This window comes from Octodon degus, unplaced genomic scaffold, assembly GCF_000260255.1.
Source record: "Octodon degus isolate 3935 unplaced genomic scaffold, OctDeg1.0 scaffold00011, whole genome shotgun sequence".
Taxonomy (NCBI): domain Eukaryota; kingdom Metazoa; phylum Chordata; class Mammalia; order Rodentia; family Octodontidae; genus Octodon; species Octodon degus.
In genome coordinates, this window is record NW_004524587.1 from 7,079,519 (window position 1) to 7,099,886 (window position 20,368).

The 20,368-nt window shown below is 53.1% G+C and overlaps 2 protein-coding genes across 2 annotated transcripts in view; one reads left to right on the forward strand and one right to left on the reverse strand.

Annotated features, from left to right (window-relative positions):
* Positions 1-3,141, forward strand: part of Ldhd (lactate dehydrogenase D) — an 18,231-nt gene extending 15,090 nt beyond the window's left edge. The window contains exons 2-10 of the mRNA XM_023709326.1: positions 40-224; positions 410-551; positions 678-837; positions 1,145-1,344; positions 1,424-1,552; positions 1,639-1,766; positions 2,207-2,297; positions 2,407-2,518; positions 2,597-3,141. Coding sequence (XP_023565094.1) covers positions 40-224; positions 410-551; positions 678-837; positions 1,145-1,344; positions 1,424-1,552; positions 1,639-1,766; positions 2,207-2,297; positions 2,407-2,518; positions 2,597-2,762 — 1,313 coding nt within the window. The 3' untranslated portion in view covers positions 2,763-3,141. The remainder of the gene's footprint in view (positions 1-39; positions 225-409; positions 552-677; positions 838-1,144; positions 1,345-1,423; positions 1,553-1,638; positions 1,767-2,206; positions 2,298-2,406; positions 2,519-2,596) is intronic.
* Positions 3,142-6,398: 3,257 nt separating this feature from the next.
* Positions 6,399-20,368, reverse strand: part of Znrf1 (zinc and ring finger 1) — a 106,993-nt gene continuing 93,023 nt past the window's right edge. The window contains exons 2-5 of the mRNA XM_023709373.1: positions 19,661-19,756; positions 9,709-9,814; positions 8,112-8,202; positions 6,399-7,055 (exon numbers count right to left, since the gene is read on the reverse strand). Coding sequence (XP_023565141.1) covers positions 8,145-8,202; positions 9,709-9,814; positions 19,661-19,756 — 260 coding nt within the window. The 3' untranslated portion in view covers positions 6,399-7,055; positions 8,112-8,144. The remainder of the gene's footprint in view (positions 7,056-8,111; positions 8,203-9,708; positions 9,815-19,660; positions 19,757-20,368) is intronic.

Here is a 20,368-nt window from a genome sequence, read left to right on the forward strand (position 1 = left end):
CGGGCCCTGCAACATCTCCTGGCTCCTTGAAATGAGCAGGACCAGTTGCTGCACCTTCCAAAGTGCCCAGGTCTGCTTCCAGGTGCCATCCTCCTGATGTCGTGGTTTGGCCCCAGAATGTGGACCAGGTCAGCCGGTTGGCAGCCCTGTGCTATAGCCAAGGCGTAGCCATCATCCCATTTGGCACCGGCACTGGCTTGGAAGGGGGAGTCTGCGCACTGCAGGTAGAGTGGGTGCCCCAGGTCTGGTGTCGTCGTGCCTGTCTTGTGTGCGGCCATGCCCACCTGCCATCCTGGGACTCTGCTCTGGCTGCTGGGGGGGGGGTGGCCTGCAAAGGACGAGGGTCTTTGTGGGCTGTGCCTGGCCCTGAGACTTGGTTAGCTGGCCTTCTCAGCATGCTTGCCTCCAGGGCGGTGTGTGCATTAACCTGACCCACATGGACCGGATCAGGGAGCTGAATTCAGAAGACTTCTCTGTGGTGGTGGAGCCCGGTGTCACCCGTAAAGCTCTGAACACCCACCTGCGTGACTGCGGCCTCTGGTTTCCCGTGGGTAGGCCTGGGGCTTGAGCACCTTCCCTCAGACATCCGAGGCCTTGCCTGGGGGCTGGGCTATCTGGCTTCAGAGGACCCTGCTTTTCCCTGCCTGGGTTGCCCTTTCCTGCTCTCCGCCCTCCAGATCCAGGTGCAGATGCTTCTCTCTGTGGCATGGCAGCCACTGGGGCCTCAGGCACCAACGCAGTGCGCTACGGCACCATGCGTGACAACGTGATCAACCTGGAGGTGGTGCTGCCTGATGGGAGGCTGCTTCACACTGCAGGCCAGGGACGTCATTTCAGGTGCGCTTCCTCTGCCTCTAGCCTGGGGTCCCAGTGAAAACAGGCTGATGGGCTTCCCTCCTCCAGCCACCCTCCTGGATGGACAAGTGAGCCCTGGAGCCTGGCAAATGGGCCAGTGGATGTTACTGGGGCTCACTGTCCCTGCAAAAGGCAGATCTGGGCTGTAGAGTAACAGTCAGGGAAACAGGAGGCCAGCCGAGACATGGCCGCCTAAGGGATGGTGCAGTGGCTTCCAGCTCCTGACTTCTGGGCAGAAATTTCTTAGTGCACAATCTAAGCACTCACCCACCTTGTCTCTGGGGCCCAGGAAGACTGCAGCAGGCTACAACCTCACGGGGCTCTTCGTGGGCTCTGAGGGGACACTGGGTCTCATCACATCTGCCACTCTGCGTCTGCACCCTACTCCTGAAGCCACGGTGGCTGCCACCTGTGCATTCCCCAGTGTCCAGGCTGCGGTGGACAGCACTGTACAGATGCTCCAGGCGGCGGTGCCTGTGGCTCGCATTGGTGAGCGGCTAACTAGGTTACCAGCGCAGGGGCCTCAGAAGGGCAGGCTTCACCTGGCCACCCCTCTCTTTGGTCCCAGAGTTCCTGGATGATGTCATGATGGACGCCTGCAACAGGTACAGCAAGCTGAACTGTTCTGTGGCGCCCACACTCTTCCTTGAGTTCCATGGATCTGAGCAGGCCCTGGCAGAGCACCTGCAGCGGGCAGGTGTGCTGGGGAGGGGTGGGCTGTGGGCCACGGGGCCAGGGCTCCCCAGTGTCAGGCCCACAGTCAACCTTTCTTCCTGACTGCAGAGGTGATCACGCAGCACAACGGAGCCTCCCACTTCTCCTGGGCCAAGAAAGCAGAGGAGCGCAGCCGGCTCTGGACCGCGCGGCACAACGCTTGGTACGCTTTTCTGGCCCTGGCTCCAGGCTACAAGGTGAGTTGGGACCAGGCTAGGAGAACACCCACAGCTTGGCCCATGATCCTTTTCCTCAGCCCCCTACCCTGCTGTACACAGCAGCAGGCTGAGGCCTAGAGGGGTGGAAGGTGAGGGGTGGGGCACACATCTGGGTGGGCATCACTACAACCTTCACCTACGGACTGCACCACCCAGCCAGTGCTCAGATGCTGCCTAGAAGGAAAGGACCATTGTCTGCCCATCCCTGGAGTCCCCCCTGTGAATCAGATGCTGCAGCAGTGCTGGGGTCTTAGGGGTTGTAAACATGAGAGGGAAGAGACATGGAGAGGAAGGGGTCAGTCCAACCCGGGAGGGAGGCTGGGTCCCAGGCAGCATCTGCAGGAGCTCAGCAGTGTGGAGTGTGGGGGCCTGGCACATCACCGAGGGTGGGAGAGCCTCACAGGCTTGCCTCTGACCAGGCCTATTCCACCGACGTGTGTGTACCCATTTCGAGGCTGCCAGAGATCCTGGTGCACACCAAGGAGAAGCTGAAGGCCTCAGGACTCACAGGTTCTGTCCATCTGTGGCTGGAGTGAGGGGGAAGGTACTGGGGCTCACTAGTGCCTGGGCCAAGGGCAGGTGAGGCCACAAGTGACTGCTCTGTCCTCTGGGCCCCCAGGAGCCATTGTTGGCCACGTGGGTGATGGCAACTTCCACTGCCTCCTGCTGGTAAACCCAGATGATGCCGAGGAGCTCCAGAGAGTCACGACCTTTGCAGAAGAGCTGGGCAGGTGGGAGCCTCGTGGGGTAGGGGAGGACACGAGGGATAGGAGAAGAACCTGCTGATGGTCCCTCTCATGACGTCGCAGGAGGGCACTTGCACTCCATGGGACATGTACCGGGGAACATGGCATTGGAATGGGCAAGCAGCAGTTGCTACAGGAGGAGGTAGGCTCTGTGGGCTTGCAGACCATGAAGCAGCTCAAGGTCATGCTGGACCCCCAAGGCCTCATGAACCCAGGCAAGGTGCTGTGAGGACCTCCACAGATTTGGCCTGCAAGCACCCAGAAAACAGCCTCTTCTAGAAATACTGGCCCTACGAGGACGGACGGTGTAGCTGGGGCTTAAGGCCAGAAGGCAGAGAAAGAAGCTGGGCTCCTTCATTCTCCCTTTGCTGCCCTCAAGAACCTTTGGACCAGTAAAGGAAGCTGCTTTCTCTGCTCTATGCATCTGTCCGGGCTGGGAGAGCTGGTGTGGGTCACCTCATGACTGAAGCTCAAGCTTCCTGAGACCTTTACCTGTACCTGGTGACAGGAACACTCCTTCCTAGAGCAGAAAGGGCCCTCTCAAAGGTGGCAGGTCTTCTCTTCAGGGTGCCCCACATGAACCTGAAGTACATTTGCAACTGTCTGGAGACCGGCAGGCAGCTCCTCCCAGAGTGCCAATTTCTCCCCTCCAGATTTCCTGTCCTGGGGCCAGTGACCCATTTGTTTTTTTTTTTTTTTTTTTTTTTTTTTTTTGGGGGGGGGTCTGTCCTACAATGTAGGGTGGCCTGGGAAGTGGGATGGCACCCAAGGTTTAGAAGAAGCTAGGTCCTTGTCCCAATTACTGTGCTTCCAAGAACCTGAGGCAGGGGTCTCCCCCATGGTGGAGGTCACTTATGATAGCCTCACCAGGCCCGAATTGGGCCTTAGAACATCCTGAAAGTTCTTCAAGCAGCTGCTACCATCTGTGAGAAACGGAAGATTATCTTCTTTGTCCCACATCTTCCTGTGGCTCAGTGTATGGTCCTAGCACCTTTTTCTCTCAAAGGCCAGGGTACAGCCTGATGTGTCTTGGGATCCCTGGCCAGAGCTATAAATCGGTGTACTCGGTAGTTGATCCCCCCTATGCCCACAAGAGGGCGCCTGACACCGGAAAGCTCAGACATTCGGCGTCTGCTCTGGGTAGCTGTGGCCCAGGGCTCACTCTTCTGTCCAAGGCCTGGGGCTCTCAGCTCTGACCCACCCACCCACCTCCCAGGACTAGAGAAGGGGCTTGGTGGTCAGTCCAGTCCCTACTCCTGAAGATCCCAGGAGACTACAGTGCTGTCCATTTCCCCAACCCAGGGGACCTCTGATCTTCTTGGTGAAGGACACAGAAGAGACAGCAGAGGTCAACAGCACCCTTCTGCTCACCCCAAAGCCCTGTTGGGACCCTAACACCCCTCATAAAGCCCTGGGCAGAGGCTGCCACTCTTACGACGCTTCTTTCTGTATTCACGCTGGGCTCTAGCAGACAGGGGACAGATGTGAGCTTGAGGACTCTCCTGTGACATTCCTGTGTGTGGCTGACCTGATTGGGAGCCAAGGATGGCTTGGTTCGCAAGTCCCATCAGCCCTTTCCCCACAGCATCCCAGCTTACTCACCACACAAACAGCTCTCCAGCCCCACCCCTTACAGCCCCTGCTCCCCCCACACCCCCGGGACTCTGCAGTGGCCATTTCTACCTTGGCAGGGCTTTTCTCTGATGTGAATGAACTCCAGGGCTCAGCAGCTAGTGAGTACTCACAAGTGGCCAGGTATCCAGATTCTTTTATTAAGAAAAATCCCAAACATACAGAAAAGTTGGAACCACCATTCACTGTAGTACCAACTACTAATGATTTGATGACACTTGTATTATGTACCTTGTGTATCTTGGAGTCATTTAGAGTACACATTTCTTGAAAACACTCACCCATGGAACTCGGCACCTATCTCCTAGGAATAAGGACATTCTCCTGCAAACACCAACACTATTAAATGGCTGCTCAGTGAGCACTCTCCATTCTTTCTTCCCTCCCAGAAGGGCAGGGCAGGGGCCTTTCCAGAATCCTCCAGAACGTAGGATTCTGGAGATCTGACTGGCTGGAGATCACAAACATCGCTCCCACCCACATGTACTGACAACCTGGTCAGAACTCAGGGCATGTGGCCGCCAGCAGAGGGCTGCAGTGTGCCAGGTGGGAGGAAAGTCACCCAGGATGGAGATGCCCTGGAACAGCGCCCAGCTTGGGCCCCAGACCCGCCTCACCCGGTGCACAACCACTTGGCTCACTGTGGCACCTCTAAGGCAGCTGGGCTCAGGCTGCCAAGGTGGGCACACAGAGCCTCCACCTCCGCATCCAGGGGTCACGCAAGGAAATCTTCCCAGCTGGGCCCTGCCCCACCAGTTTTGCTGGTGGAATTAAATATAGAACAGGGAGACACAGTTGCCAGGCAGAAGCAGAAGGTGCTTTGAATAGAACAGTGCCCTTTGCAGTGACAAAGCTACAAGGAAGCCTGCTGCGCATGTGCCAGGCCTTAGGGGCAGATCCCGACCCTTGCAGTGACCTCTGAGCTGTATGATTTTGTCCTCACTTCACATGCAAACAATCGACATTCAGATGCATGAAGTCATTTCCTCCTGCTGCCAAGGAGTACAGCTCAAATGCAGACAGTGCCCCTGTGCTGGCTGCCACTTCTCACAGCAGCGTTTGTAGGTCCCTGGGTCTCCACCCCAGATAGGGTGCCAGGGAAGCCCAGACTTGGAACCACAACTCTTCAGTTCTCTGAACACAATGGGTGTGGCCACTGGGCTGCAGGGAATGCCCTTGCACAAAGTAGGCACCAGGAAGTAGTGCTTCTGAGGGAGGTGAATGCCCTGGCAAGATTAGGCCCTGAAGCAACAGGACCAAGGACAGGCAGGCCTGGGAGAGGTCAGATCACAGGTGTGGGGTCTCTGTCCATCCTCAACCCCTCCCTGGCTAGCTCAGCAGGAGACCCTATAGTGCAGCTCCCTGGCTTGGAGACAGCTGGGCCAGCACTGCCCCTGGCCTTACGCTTCCTGTGCAGCCTGCAGTTTGCCAACTTTTGTGAACCCGAGTGGGTGGTTAAGGCTTCTGAGCTGGCTCAGCCTCAAACCAGGCCCCTCTGCAGGCCTCAATGAAGCATGCCCATGAGTCAGCACTGGGACTCGGATGGGGGGTGGGAGCACAGGCCTGGCACCTGCAGGAACCATGTCCTGGTGACCTCTCAGAGCTCCAAGAGCTCTGTTCCCACAGACCCTTCCAGAAAAGCTCCATCTTGGCTGTTCTACAGGTGATGGTGATTGGTTCCATGACACTCAAGAGGGTTCCATAAGAACCACCCCTTCCCTGCTAATGGGCGACAACAGTGAAAACCTGCAGGAATGCTGAAGTAGGTGAGGGCTGGAAGATGGGCTTTGCCCCCAGTTCTTCACTTCCCACCCTCAATTCTTTATTCTCTAACAATACTTCATCAAAATAAAACCACACAGTGTATCTTTTATTAGACATTTTAATACCATATCAAAACACCTTGACTGATGAAGAAAGCTTTTCTCCCAAGCTTTGAACATTTTTTAAACATTTTATGAGGTTTTTTTTTTTTTGTATTTTAATATATAAATACAGAAACCTATCTTGCATGGGCCAATGCCACATGTGAACATCAATGGCTAAAATGTTCTCAAACAGAGTGCCTGAAAACAGGGATAGCAGGACATGTTTCTCCTGTTAAGTCTTTTATTTTAAATTTTCTGGGAAAAAAAAATCCACAAGGGCCTAAGAAAAATGTTCAGGCATTTTTGCAGGACACTTGTGATTGTTAAATCCTCTGAACTGACCAGAACCAGGAGGATAAAGGATAAAAAGAGTAAGACATGGGATGGGAAGTGGGAGAGCGCCCTGGACGGGCATCTGTGTGTTTTGGCAAAGAAATCAAGGTATCAGTCAGGGTCTCGAAGGGAAGAAAGTGCAAAACCCAGCCAGAAAAATGGGCAAAAAGTAGAAAACAAAACAATAACAACAACAACAACAACAAAAAAAAACCAAAGTAGGGAGGGTGGAGATGCAGAGAGCTAACCCGGGCGCTGGGCAAAGGATGAGACTGTGTGTGCCCACCTGCCGTCAGAGCGCTAGTGGCGAGGCTGTGGCTATGTCCGGTTGTCACCGAGTGGGTTATGGCTGGGCAGCAAACAGCAATCTGTAAACATCACGAGGGAAAACACCAGTCGACACTAGACTTTTTTTTTTATATAATTTTTTTTTTTTGTAAACACTTTAAAGACAGACCCACAATGCCTTTCAAAGGTGAAAAAGAAAATGCCCTTTCCCTCCTGGGCTGAGGGGGGAGGGGAAGGAAAGCAGTCGATTCGCTCTTCTCTTGCGATTTGGTGTCCTCAGGGAGGAGGGAGAACCGCTGTCCAAGTCAGTGCAGGAGGAGTGGCCCGTGCCCACTGGTGTCCCAAGCTCAGCTCTGCCCCAGTGTCCCATGAGCCTCTCGCAGAGCAGGGGCCGTGTGTCCCTGTGGGGATCGGAACAAGTCAGTCATGCGCAGGGCAGCCCAGGGTGGCCGCTGCATCCCGAGGTGGCAGCAAGTGTCCCGCCAAGGGCAAGCTGGCTGGGGCTGTTGCTCAGTCCCCCTGGAGCTAAACATCCTGCCAGGCACGAGGACCCCAAGCCAGGCCAGGCGCCCCTCCCTCAGCCTCGCTCTTGCCCTACTGTTCCTTCTCTCCTTATCACCAGTGTTTGAAGGTGCAAGAGCAAATGTCCCTGATTTGCCTGACATCATCAGCTGTCTGGGCATTTACTTGGAATAAATAAAATACACATAATGAAAGAAAACAAAATGGAGGAAAGACAGAGAGAGAAGAAAGAGAGCCCCCCAACACCTTTGGATGGGAGAGACATGAAGTGAGTTGGACTTTCTGATTTTTCTGGGGCTCTGTTTTATCTGTTTGCTGGGAGGAAGAAAACGCCAGCCTAGAACTGAGCAGGGACAGGCCAGGCAGAGGACAAAGTACAGCAAGGTGTCTGTGGGCAGAACGAGAGCCAAACCAGCGGTGACCCTGGGCCTGTGCACACACACAGGAGGAAGTGAGGGGCGGACACTGAACCAGGAGGGTCTCACATTTATCTGGAAGGGGGCATGGGAGGCCGCTGACAAGCACTTTGCAGTGGACAACCCATGGCGCCCTGCGTGTCTACTGAGAACCTGTCCACAGAGGGAAGGAAGGGCTCTCTCTTGGGGTCACCAGAGAAGACAGAGGTGAGCAAGGCTGGGGCGGAGCTGCAAACCTGGAGCCCACACTCTTCCTGCTGGTGTCCATTCCCAGGGTCTTTCTGAGCTTTTCTCAGAAGCTTCACCATGGATGTCTAGAATCCACTGGGGTTCCCCCACCTAATTCCTCCTCTTCCCAGTGGCTTTTCACAGTCCTGTGCTCATTCACGTATACCTCGCATCCTTCCCCAGGAAGCCTCTGCACCCCAGGAGACTACACACTGAGGAGCTGCTTCACCCCTGCTTTCTCCTGGAAGGCTGTGTCACGGAAGCCCGGTGCACCCCTCAGCATGGGCTTACCTTGAGAGGATTCAGCAAGCAAGCCCGGCAGGGTCAGTCCGCAGGGTGTTCTGGACAAGATCTGTTCACTTCAAACCACGAGTCTATGCAGCTGGGGTGGGGAGCAGCAAGGGGAGCACACGTTAGCTCAGAGACTGCCAAGCAAAAGCTGTTTGAATCTCTCCTGAAAGGACCCCGTGGAAAAAACGACCCTCTCCCTATTTTTGGAGCAGGGAGAGGGAAGAGCAGAGACCACCCTGCCTCAGCAGGGGTCAGCAGGGGTAGACACAAGCTCAGGTAGCTCTGGTGCTGCAGGAAGGGCAGCAACTACTACTGGGGTGACAGTGCAGGTTGGAGGAGTGTGTACTGTGGTCAGCTAGCGGGCCAATTATCTCCAAAGCCTGAGGAAAAAGGAGGGGACAAAGATGGCAAGCTGGCCAGGGCCCAGCTCAGGATCGTGCAACACCACTTCCCCAATGTGAGACCTCTCAGGAGAATCCCAAGTCTCTCCATGAGGGTAGGAATGGCTAGGGGACCCTGGCTATGAAACACTGCCTAGAAAGTAGAAAGCAAGTCAGGGAGGGGCTTCCAGGAAGCCTTCGTCTCCAAGCTTCACACTGCACTGTTTGCCTCAAAAAGGAACAGCCATAGGGGCTGAGGAGATGGCTCAGTAGGATAAGCATTTGACTGGCAAATGCAAGGATCTGAGTTCAATCCCCGGTTCTGCCAAAAAAAAAAAAAAAAGGAACAGCCATAGCCCCAAAGCAGCTTCCTGATACGTAAACCAACATCTGGGCATTTTTAAAGACAGGAAGCAGACAGGTAATTTGCATAAGTTTCCCCCAGGAAGAGTTCTGCTTTCTGGTTCCAGTTAGTGCTGCCTTGGGACACTGTAGGGCTGTGTGCTGCTGGGACCCAGACCAAGAAGAACAGTTCTCCCCAAGTTCAACCACGGGCTCTGCACTAGCCACGTCCCCGGGCCACGCAGGGCTGTCATCCTGCAGAACAGTGGCCTCAGGTCAGGCCCACTTGGTGCCAAGAAGCAGCTCTGGGCTTGAAAAGCAGACAGCAGGTAGCAACTGCCGAGCACAGGGTGTCCTCCCATCTTGGGCAAAGAAGAGTCTTCTTTCCAGTTGGAAACAAGACCTGTGGCTCCTGCTGGAGCTGAGAGGACCCTCAGCCCACTCATTGCAGCCACTCTCAGAGCCCACACCTAGCCCCTTCTGCCTCCTGGCCCTCTGGGGAGAAGGGCACACACAGGCCAGCAGGGTTACCTTCCCCATTGCCAGAGCAGAGGGGCTACTGTAGGAAGGACAGGCTCAGGGAAACAAAGGGGGCGTCACACACCCGGTGGAATCCCCGGGACCCCTAATGGGTGGGGCTCCAGTCTTCCCACTTACTCCCACCCTTCAAGCCATCAGAGCAGAGCTAAATCTTGTGCAATTTACTTCTGCCCTGTACTTGGGGTTCTTAAATCTTCCTAAAGGCAGTCTGGGCCCCCCTGGAGAAGAGGCCGTCCCATGATGAAGAGGCACAGAGAGGCTCGTGACAGGGGTCTACTGTGCCCCTGGGGATGTGGCATGTGGTTGTGCCGCCTCTTGGGCGGGGCTCCTCGTACCTTTTGTGATAGATGCACAGGCAGGGCAGTCTGGCTATCGTGTCCCCCTGAAGCAGTTCCTCCAGGCAGATCACACACTCACCCGCATCTTTAGTCAGCACGTCATCTGCAGGAGGGACAAGGAAAGCAAGAGGGTTAGTGACTGGCAGGTGGGTGGCACGGAGCAAGCACAGGTCTAAGAACCTGCTAGACGACCAAACTGCCAGAATCTGTGGGTACAGAGCCCAGGAGGGGACCTCAACCCTAGGAAAGACCCTCACTGAGGAGACAAGACAGGTGCCTCATGTGATGTGGACCTGAAAACAAAAGGGGATTAATTCCAAATGGATTAACTGAAGGCCCAGGTGTGGAGGATGAAGAGAGGGACAGAGGCAAGGACAGCAGTGCGAGGCGAGCTGCTCCCTTACTATACTCCCCCCAACACATGCTCCAGGCATGCTGATTTCTGGTTTGGAAAAGCACGAGACTGCACAGGGTGCTTGAGGCAAGAATAAGAGGAAGAGCTACAAAAGCAAATACCTAGATGTGCGCATTCACAGTGGCACGATCCACTGCACCCAAAGGTAGAAAACAGCCCAAACATTCACCAACTGCTAAATAGACAAACCAGACAAGGTATGTCCACACACTGGAATACTATGCCACCAAGAAAAGGAAGAACCAACTCACACTACAATGGGGGTGAAACTCAATAAATATAACACTAAGTGAGAGAAGTCAGGCATAAATCTGGCCACTCCTTTCTGGTCTCATTTATAAAAAAAATATCTGGAATAGACAAACAGAAACAAAAGGCAGATTTCAGTTGGGAGCAGGAAGACGGGAAATGATTGCTAATGGATAAGGAATTTCCTTCCCTTTCTTTTTACAAAACTTTTTCTGGGCTAAGGATTTAGCTCAGCAGCACAAGGCCTGCCTGGCAAGCATGAGGTCCTGAGTTTGACTTCCGGTACCAAAAAAAAAAAATCTGTGGCAAAAACAGATACTATGAGATCTCTCCTCTTAACAAATTTTAAATACACAATGTTATATAACAGATCTCTGGAACTTTTTCACCTGTGTAAGTGAAACCTGACACAGCCCCATTTCTCCCTCCTCCCTCTGTAGCAAACACCAGTCTCTCTGGTTCCATGCATCTGATCATGTTAATGGCTCCTGTAAGTGGGATCACACTGCAGGCTTTCCTTTCAGGGTGATGAAATGTTTGGAACCAGACAGTAAGGGTAGCTCACCTTTAAGCGACAGTGAATGCCCAAATGCCACTGAGTTATACATTTTACATGGCTGAGCTTGTGTGAATTTCATCACAAGTTCAAAACAGAACAATCTACTTCCCCTTGCCAAGAGAAGGAATGAAGGTAGCTCCTACCCAGGCAGCAGAGCCCGTCTGGGAAGGCCCGAGCACAACAGGGCAAACACTGCTGCCAGCTCGGCAGCGCTTCCCTACATCGCGTGCAATGGCCCCTCAAGAGTGCCAAGCCTGGGCCTCCGGGCGTCAGGAACTCAGGCTAGCTGGGGAGGCAAAGCAAGGAAACCGAAACGCACTGAATGGTAATTCTTAGTCTTTTAGCGCAGAGGTGCAGGTATGATAGGAGTGGAAGGTGCTTGCTTGGGACAGCGACTATCTAGGGAAGACTTCACTTTTTATTCTTTCGATGCAGGGTCTTGCTATGCAGCTCAGACTCATAGTGATCCTCCTGTCTCAGCCTCCCCAGCACTGGGATTACAGGCATACACCACCACACCTTGCTTCAGGGCAAGCACAGCACACCTGGGGTTCCGGGGTCAGCACAGCATGCAGTATCAAACTCAGGACCTTGCTCTTGCCAGGCAGATGCTTATGCCGCTGAGCCAGCCTTAGGGAAGACCTTAGAGAGGCCACGATGAGTTGGGCAGAGAGGCAGAGGCTGCCAGGGAGTAGGTTCCCAGCAATAGGAACAGTGGCACCACTAAGACAGGAGCAAAGAGGCAACTGAGGCCACAGGGGCCAGGAAGGCCATTCCTGAAGAGGGACTCCTGCTCCGCTGTGCAGCTGGGTCGGGTCTGCCTAACGCAGAGGCATGGAGGTGTACCCTGACCACCTCTCTAGAAGTTACAAGAAGCACTGGATAAGCTCCAAGATGGGGAGCTCACGCAGGCACTGTGCAGTGTCACTGGAGGGACTCCAGTGGGACAGGCCTGAGCAGGAAGTAATGAGTTCAGAGTCAGCTGGGAGATTCAGAGACCTCCAGGAATCTTTTGAAGTCTAGATGCGGGCTTTAGAACAGAGCTGTGGGCCACAGGTGGAGAGGTGGGATAGAGACGTCCAGGGAAGTGACCTGAAGAGATTACCCAGAAGCTCCCTGCACCACAGGACAGACATGGAGCAAGTGAACGATGCCATGAAGAAACATGGCAAGTTCACGTCCCACAATCAACGACCTCGCATCTGCACCTTTGCCTAAAGGTGTATACTCTAAAAATCCCCATGTGGGTTTTCTTTGGCCTTATAATCTTATGAACAAGGCACCAGGTGTCATTTCCACTTTGCAAATGAGGATTTGGAAGCCCCAAGAAGCCACACATCTTGCCTGCATCAGGGGCCTGAGAATGGTGACCTTGGGCCATAGCCAGGGACTCTCTGCTCAGATGACCTCCCCAGTGCTGTTTGTGTCTTCTGATTATTTTGGTAGAAAAAGAAACATCGAAGGCTCTCAAAGTCAGGGTTCTTCATGGCCTAGAGGGCTCTGGTGACTCCGCCCTCCCCCCAAGGAAAAGGCACAAGATAGAACCTGTATGATACTGGTACATAATATGAAGTCTGGTACATAAAACAGAAGTCACATGGCTTCCTGGACACCATGACAACCTGTGGTCGCATCAGTTAACACCTGGCTAACCCAAGGACCACTGGAGAAGGTGATATGAACACGGAAAACAGATGTTACAGTCAGCCACCGGAAGGTTACCTCATACTCCAAATGTGGCACAAGGCACACTGACATAAAGGAAGATCTTATGGTCTTGGAGCACTGGCTACCTTCTGTACTTAGATATTTGTATAGGCAAAGGAAAGATCTGGAAGGGTCCCCAGAAAATACTTTTATATGATTTTGTAAGCTTTAGATGTCTGAACACACACTACTTTTACATTTTAAAGTTCCAATTTGCATTTTACTCTGAAGTACATCAAAAGGACAAGATGGGATGGTGGATAGACAGACAGGCAGTAAAGTGCTAGGGGATAAGGCGACAGGTACTCATATCAGAATGCTTTCAACTTGGCTGTACATTGGGCATTTTTCACAATAAAATATTGGAGAAAAGTAACCTCAACAGAGGTGACAAGAAAGACAGTTTAGCTGTAGTAAGAAGGTGGCACTGTCCTGCAGACATTCCCTGTCACAGGCATCTCACCCCAATAGGGCACTTAGGGAGCTGCACCCCCTACTGCTCATCACCCCTCCACACCCACAACTAAGATCGATTTTGCCCACATCACTGACCTCAAAGCCATTTCCTCTCACATGTCCCCTACTGTTGGCTAACTGAGCTGTGTCCCTAAGGGCCGAGTTAGGCTCTCTGGGTCCCCAATAGCTTCCCAAACAGGCTGCACTCACTCTCTAGTGCATCTGCTCCAAGAGGGCCCATGTGGCCCCCAGACCTGACGTACATGGGGCAGGAAAGGCAGGCCTGGGCTTGCCTCTCTCCACACTGTCCGCCAACAGGGGAGGGCAACAGGGCAAAAGGTGTGAGCTGGTTCATTTCCTTATCCTAGTGTGGGCTCCAGACTTGAGTTCCTGAGGGTCAGATGCAGCCTTTTCCCGGCCATTTCCCAAAGCGGTTCTACACGCCTTGCCAGCCAACCAGAGGTTGCAGCTCTGGTAGGAAGAACTGAAATGTGTGGCTGTCCTCCTAGGCTGGCACATGGCAAGGAGCACCATTTCACCGGGACCAAGGTTACAAAAGGCCACCTGGACGTTCCTGGGAGCAGAGAGGAGAACTTCAGAAGTAACTCTGAGGCAGCCAGCACCTAGCCCAGCACTCAGGTCAGCATTCAACAGCAGAGGCAGGAGGAGCACAGCCCCACAAGAAGGCCATGTGGGCTGAGTAAAATGTCCTGCCCCAATCCTTGGCACTCTGGGAATCAGCAGCTCCCGGTATTCCTGGGGTCACAGCAAAGGAACAGAAGTGGCTGAAGCATAAGTTTGGCTCTCAACCATTCCCTTCCAGATTTCCATCTTCATCTGACAGAGCCCACGGCCCAGAGCTAGAGGAAAGCCACAGCAGGGATCCCACAGCACAAAGCCAAAGATCCTGGAGGAGCGGCTTGCCAAAGCCCGGATGATGAGCATGGAGGCTCAAAGCTGAGCTTCCTGCCTTTGGGTTTTGCCTCCCTATAGCCTCTCAGGCGCCTCCTAGTTTTCCTGCTACTATGTGCACACAGCTGACCAATGTCACCACAAGGGCTAGGGTGGAGTACTGCCCGACTGCGGGTGTGTGTGTACACGTGCTTGTGCTAGATAACACATTCCCTCATGTATCACAGAACCAACCCAGAATGGCACGCAAAGCTCTCTGGTGTCCGAGGAGGTGTGCCTGCCTGTGGCAGGCTGGGTGGAGGTGGTGGCATACTTCTGCTTCCTCTCTGAGATCGGTAATTCTGACAGGTGCCATTTGTCAAGTAAAAGAAGTTGAGGAGGAGGAGAATGAAAGCGGCCTCACTTCTTTGGGCTAGCTCTACATCAGAACTTCAAGGGACAACGCAAGGACTCCTAAAGCCCTAGGCTAGAGGGTCTTTGGATAAACTCAAGCAGCTGGGTGGCTGCAACACAGAAGCCCAGGTACTCCCACCGGCCACCAGGCCTGCTCCCCTTGAAGGACCAGGATGCACCAGTGTTTTCCCACAGGACTTAAAAACACACCCATTTCACAGCTTCAAGTTTTCCCATTTTGCGAAGTATGCACAGGGGCCCTAAGGAGGTGCCAGGGCAGGCCAAGGGGAGGCGCTAGTGCCCTCCGGGCTTGGTTACCCTGTACAGAGCTCTGGAAAAGCATTTCGAGCAACCTCAAAGCTACTGGTTGCACAGGAGCTTCAGGAAATGAGCCAAAGACACATTTCTGCTGCCTGACAGGGACGGAAGGCTGGTGTGAACTCTGAGTCAGCAGTGAGAGGAGGGACATGCATATGTGCTTCCCTTGTGCCCAGTGCAGTGGGAAGGTGGCAACCAGAGGGAGAAGAACCCTCAGCAAATAACGCGGCACACAGGCGCTGGCCCCATTTCCAGCTGAGGTGTGAAACGGTGGCTGGTCCTGGGCTCTCTTCAGCATGTGCAGAGCTACTGGCTTGGCCTACCAGGGACCAGACATGGCAGTGACACCAGGCCAGGCCTTGCCAGCTCCCTCCTTGGGACATCCAAGTTACACCATCCTCCAGGCAGAGGGGACATCTTCAGCAAAGTGCCCTCTCCCAGCAGCACCTCATCTCAACACCCGAGAACTGTGAGGTGCAACCAGTTGTCACACTGAGTTAGGCTGCAATGAGGAGAGAGGGGAGAACCTGCTACAGGGCAAGCCTGGGTGCTTCACAGTCACAGGCCCCTGCAGAGGGCCTTTCTGGTCACCAGTTTCTGGTTCCCTGCAGGCCTCGTATACAGGCTCCCTACCTCGTGCATCCTGTTTGGACAATCTGACAGTGCAACTGGTCAGCAACTGCCTGACCTGCCTGCGCCACCTCCTCCCTCTTCCTCTCCCCCAGCAGGAGCATCAGGACAGACACCTCCACAGCTGCCAGACTACAGCCACTGCTGTAGCTTCTAACAATAGCTTCCACTTGGGGCAGGGCCAACTCCCCAACTGGGCTCGAGCTTCCCTAGGCTGAGAAAGGGAGGGCATTTCCACCTCAACCTCGAGGGCTCAGAAAGCAGAAGCCAAGGACAACCAAGCACCTGTTCACACAGGTCAGTAACTCAGGGCAGACAGGTGAGGGGCAGGAAACTCTGTCTGTGTTAGCAGGATGCTTTGTGCTTTTAGGGAAGCCAGTTCTTTATAAAGAAAGTTTGAGCAATGTTTACCAGAGCCCTCAAGACAGGGCAATGACCTTTGGAAGAGGAGGGCGAGGGCACTGTGGACTATGAAGCCAGACCTGGGCCTGCGGCCCACAGCGGAGCTGGAAGGAGGGCCTCCTGAAGCACCACACTCTTTCTGACTGCTGTAAACCACCTGTCTTACCCCAATCTCTCAGCACCAAAGAGCCTAGGCTGGCCTCAGAACAGCACCCTTAAGCTGTCAGTTAACCGGCACCATAGTACTATGATTCTACTCTATTCAGGGTAAAAGGGCCTGAACTCACTGTACTGAGTGAGCAATCTGATGATTAAAATTTGTGCAGAGAGACTGCTGAGGTTGTGTCTCAGTAGTGGATCAAGCACATGCCTAGCATAAACAAGACCTTGGGTTCAATTCCCAGCACAACAGAATAAATAAGAACGAATGAATGAATGAATGAATGAATGAATAAAAAAGTGTGGTTTTCAGGCCAGCCCCAGCGCCATAGAGATTCTTAAAAAAGAGCCATGGAAAGCCCATGGGGGCTGAGCACTCTCTCCTTTCACACCCAAGGCTGCCCTCAGAGCCTCAGGAAGGCAAGGGTGCAGCAGCCTGCGCTGCACCGGCTTGCCCTCCACGGGTGCCTTGCTGTTCATCAACCTCCTAGCCGTTTCCAGCCCTGGAGCACCAGGTGCTGGTCTTCACTCTCCCCGGGAGCTCCGCTAAACTGGTTAAACTAGTCTTTCCTTTCCTTGGTTCTTCAGAAATCTGGCAGGCAGCTACTGGAGGGCTTCCAATCTCCTACTCAGGCCAACCCTCATAATAAGAAAAACACTACTTTCTATCTGCTTCACTGAAGAGGCTGTTACTTCTTTCCTTGGTGGTTAACTAAATTCTAAATTTTCTAAAAATTTCCACACTTGGTTCCAGCAACTGTGGAAGGTGTGTGTAGGTGTGTGTGTGTAGACAGGCTGTCTCCAGGACAGTGACCAGGAATTCCAGGGACTCTTCCTAAGAGCATGCCTTCATCATCTAAGAAAACTTCATCTTGCCCCCTTTTCTAAAAAGATGGCGAGAACCCACACCTTTGAGACAAGTCTTCTCACATTTTTTTTTTCCCCTAGTAGAAAAGGAAATGTGAGCAGGTGAGACTGGGATGATGAGAAATTGTGGGTAGAACATGTTACTGGCAAAATCAAAATAAGCTCAGGGCTCTTGCCTCGGAAGCTCCAGCCAGTGTTCCTGACGGGCTTGCACTTTACCTGACCTGGAATAGGCTCTGTGCCTGCCCGGAGGCTCCACTGCACAGCAACCTGTGTGGAAAATGCTGTCCTCTTATCTGGATGTCCAAGCATCTTCAGAAAAGATAAAGACTGAGTCTGAGGCAGTCATGCCATTGTGTACAGAGGACACGAACTCCACTCACAGGTCTGGAGGCAACTGCCCTCTGCCTCTGGGGATCAAGGTCTGCCTTTTGTGAGAGCCTAATAGTTTAAAGATGTTAGTTTACACACACACACACACACACACACACACACACACAGCAGAGGTGACCTCTTAAGTGCAAGATGAGAGGAAAAAAACGAGAACAAGAACAGCAGTGCTGTGCCTCCAGGTGCCAACCTGCCCTTCCCCAGGTTGCGTGTGTGGAGGAGACAGACCAGCTGTACCAGACAGAAGGACCTGAGGACACTTGGGGATGTCAAAGCATTTCTCTGGGAAAGGAGCTGGAGACCCCCGTTCTCCACGGCAGCCTGCAGGTGACTCCTGACTCACAGAGGCCCCAGGGGCACTCTGCCCTCCACAGCTGCTCTTGCCAACTTCTCCTCAATGACTCCCAGAGCCAAGTTCTCTCAGACCAACCCCCCTCTGAGGCATCTTTGTGTAGCAAGACAGCAAAGGCAGTGTCTACAGAGCACTGTCCCCAACAGCCCACAGGACAAAAAGGTCTTCATGACGTCTTGACACATGTGAGATAGAAGTGAATACAGCATTTGAAGTCATAGTCTAGGGGGGCCGTGAGACACAGGGAAGATGATTTTCCCTCTGTGGTCCCAGGCAGAGATGGCCAACAGGGACAAAGCTGAGTTTGGGCACGGGAAGCAGGAAGCCATGTGACAACAGATCCAGGGGCATGGTGGCTCCAGTCCTTGGGCAACTTTCACTTGGGAGGAAAGGGGCTTCTGAACACTGAGCAGGACATAAAGGGGAAGGAAACATTGGGAACAGGAACAAGGCATAGCCTGCCTTGTTGCTGGTCCCCAACCTGGGCAGAGGTTACGAGACTGCAGGAAGCTGAGATCGGTGGGTATCTACTTGCCCTCAAATGGAATCTTTTGAACATGCAAGTAGGAGATATAAGAATATGGGTTGAGCAGCCCTAATCTGAAAATATACAATTCTTTGAAATCTCAACTTTTAACTGGGGGGTGGGGGTGGGGGGGGAAGAGCTGGGCATTGAACCTACTAGCACCGGACTGCCTTGCGCATGCTAGGCAAGCACTCTCACTGTACCACTGATCGAAGTCTTCAGTTCCTGAAACTTTTTTGAGTGATGGTACATATAACACTCAAAGAACCTCCAGATTTTCAAATCAGAAATGCTCAATTGATAACATCTGTGCAACTGTCCCCAAACCTGAAACATTTCTAGTCACAAGCAGTTCAGGTAAAGGACACTCCATGTGCAGTAGAATGTTTTAGGAGAACAAAGCAGCTCCAATTCATAAGGCTGACATCCCAGGATCGCTTCAGAATAATGAGCCTTCTCTAGGCTGATGCTGGCATGTGTGAGAAAGTCATATTTTGTGTGAGGAGAGTGTCCCCAGGAAATAGCCACTGTCATGATAAATGAGTCCTCAGACTTGGAAATCCTTGAACTCTTTTCCGAGCCCCTGCTCGGACTATACCCCAAGAAGCTGGACCTGCAGAGGTAGGAGAGGGATGGACAGTGGCCCTCAGATCTACCTGTCCTTGTGGTAGAGGACAGGATTCTCTGATGAGCAGGGTTCAGAGACAGAACTAAATACAGGAATGGAAAAACCAGAGTCCTCCACAGCACAGCCTGTGCCACGCTCTTACTCCATCTGGAAAACCACCAAGTTAGGACTACAGATGGCCTCACCATTGCCAGCTTCGCAAGTGCTGACCAGACACAGGCTCTGTGACATCTTAGTTTGGAGAATCCCACAAACCAGGGATTGCTGTCTCCATCTGGGAACCCAGGAAACTGGGCCTTACTAAACCAGGCAACTTGTCTGAGATCGTAGTGTGTAAGAGGTCCAGGAAGGATGGAGCTCAGATTGACTCCAAATTCTTACCCACAGCATACTAGGCAGATGCTGACTTTTTTTTTTTTTTTTTTTTTTTTGTTTTTTAGGATTGGGCCGAGCTTATGCTCTGGCTTTTGCAGAAAGAGGAGCATCAGTTATTGGTAAGTGTTCAGTTCTAAGGCCCCTCCAAGTTAGCCCTTGTATAGCAATGAGGCCATCTGTCAGCACCTAATCCCACAGACTCTGCTCGGGAGCTGAGGCTCAATCAGATGCTCGGTTGAGCTGCAAAGCCAGGAGGGATGACCAGCCTACTCAGCGCTATGAGTACCATAGCACCAGGCTGCCCTGCATCATGGAGGGTTGGTCCCCTGGCGGCTCTTGAGGCCTACCACAGGCAGTGCATGAACAGGCAAAGGAATGGCCGTGTCTCTCAACTAGGGTCCACAGGGATGGAGGCAAGGATGTAACGCTGGGCCTGCTTTCTTAGCCCACTCCTCTGTCTCTTTGGAACAGTGCATTCCTTGCCACCTCACAAGCATCTGTGGCAGAAGGTGGTGAAACTCTCTACAGAGCCTCTCAATCAGACACTCCTTCTAGACCCGGACAGCTTCCCACAGTGAGTTTGAGGCAGGTAGGGCAGGCCTAGCTCTTACCATTGTAGGAGAGGCGAGGTTTGCTCAGACACATTATAAAGTGCATTTCCATCTCATCGGAAGCCACAGACTTGGAGCAAATGGGGCACTTGAAACCTGAAAGACAGGAAGATAGAACAAAATTATGGTCTTCAAGCCTGGTATAGCCATAAAAGGTGTGGACACGTTCAAACAACAACAGCCGTGTGGGTCAGCATCGGCTTGGACAAGGACAGTCTTGGCAGACCCTAGACCCACCTCATCCTTCATGAAGTCACCAAGATTGTGCCTTTTTGTAACTTGCTTTGGCTCAGCTTTCACTAGTGTTCTCCCTATAAAAGGCCCATAGTAACTATTTCACAGGGCCTTTTATCCTCCCAGCCTCCACCGCCCGGCAGGATCACCCTTGGGAGGAATCATCAGCACCTCGGCACCCCCCCGGCCTCCCCACCCACTCACAGGGCGCCACTCCCTCACCCAAGCATACTCTGCCTCCCTTGCAGCTTGGGCAGCTGGCTTTGGGAAGTGTATAAGCAGTGGGGTGGCCCACCAGCCAACATGCTTCCAATGTCACTAAGCAAACAGCTGTTTCCTGGTGCCAGGTAAACACAGGGTATAGTGCTCTGTGGCTCTACTCCTAGCCAAGTTCTGACTGCTTATGCTCCCAAAGAGTTTCCTCAGTGTCCTATCAGTACTGGCTGAGAATCCTGAGTTTCTATTAAGCAAACC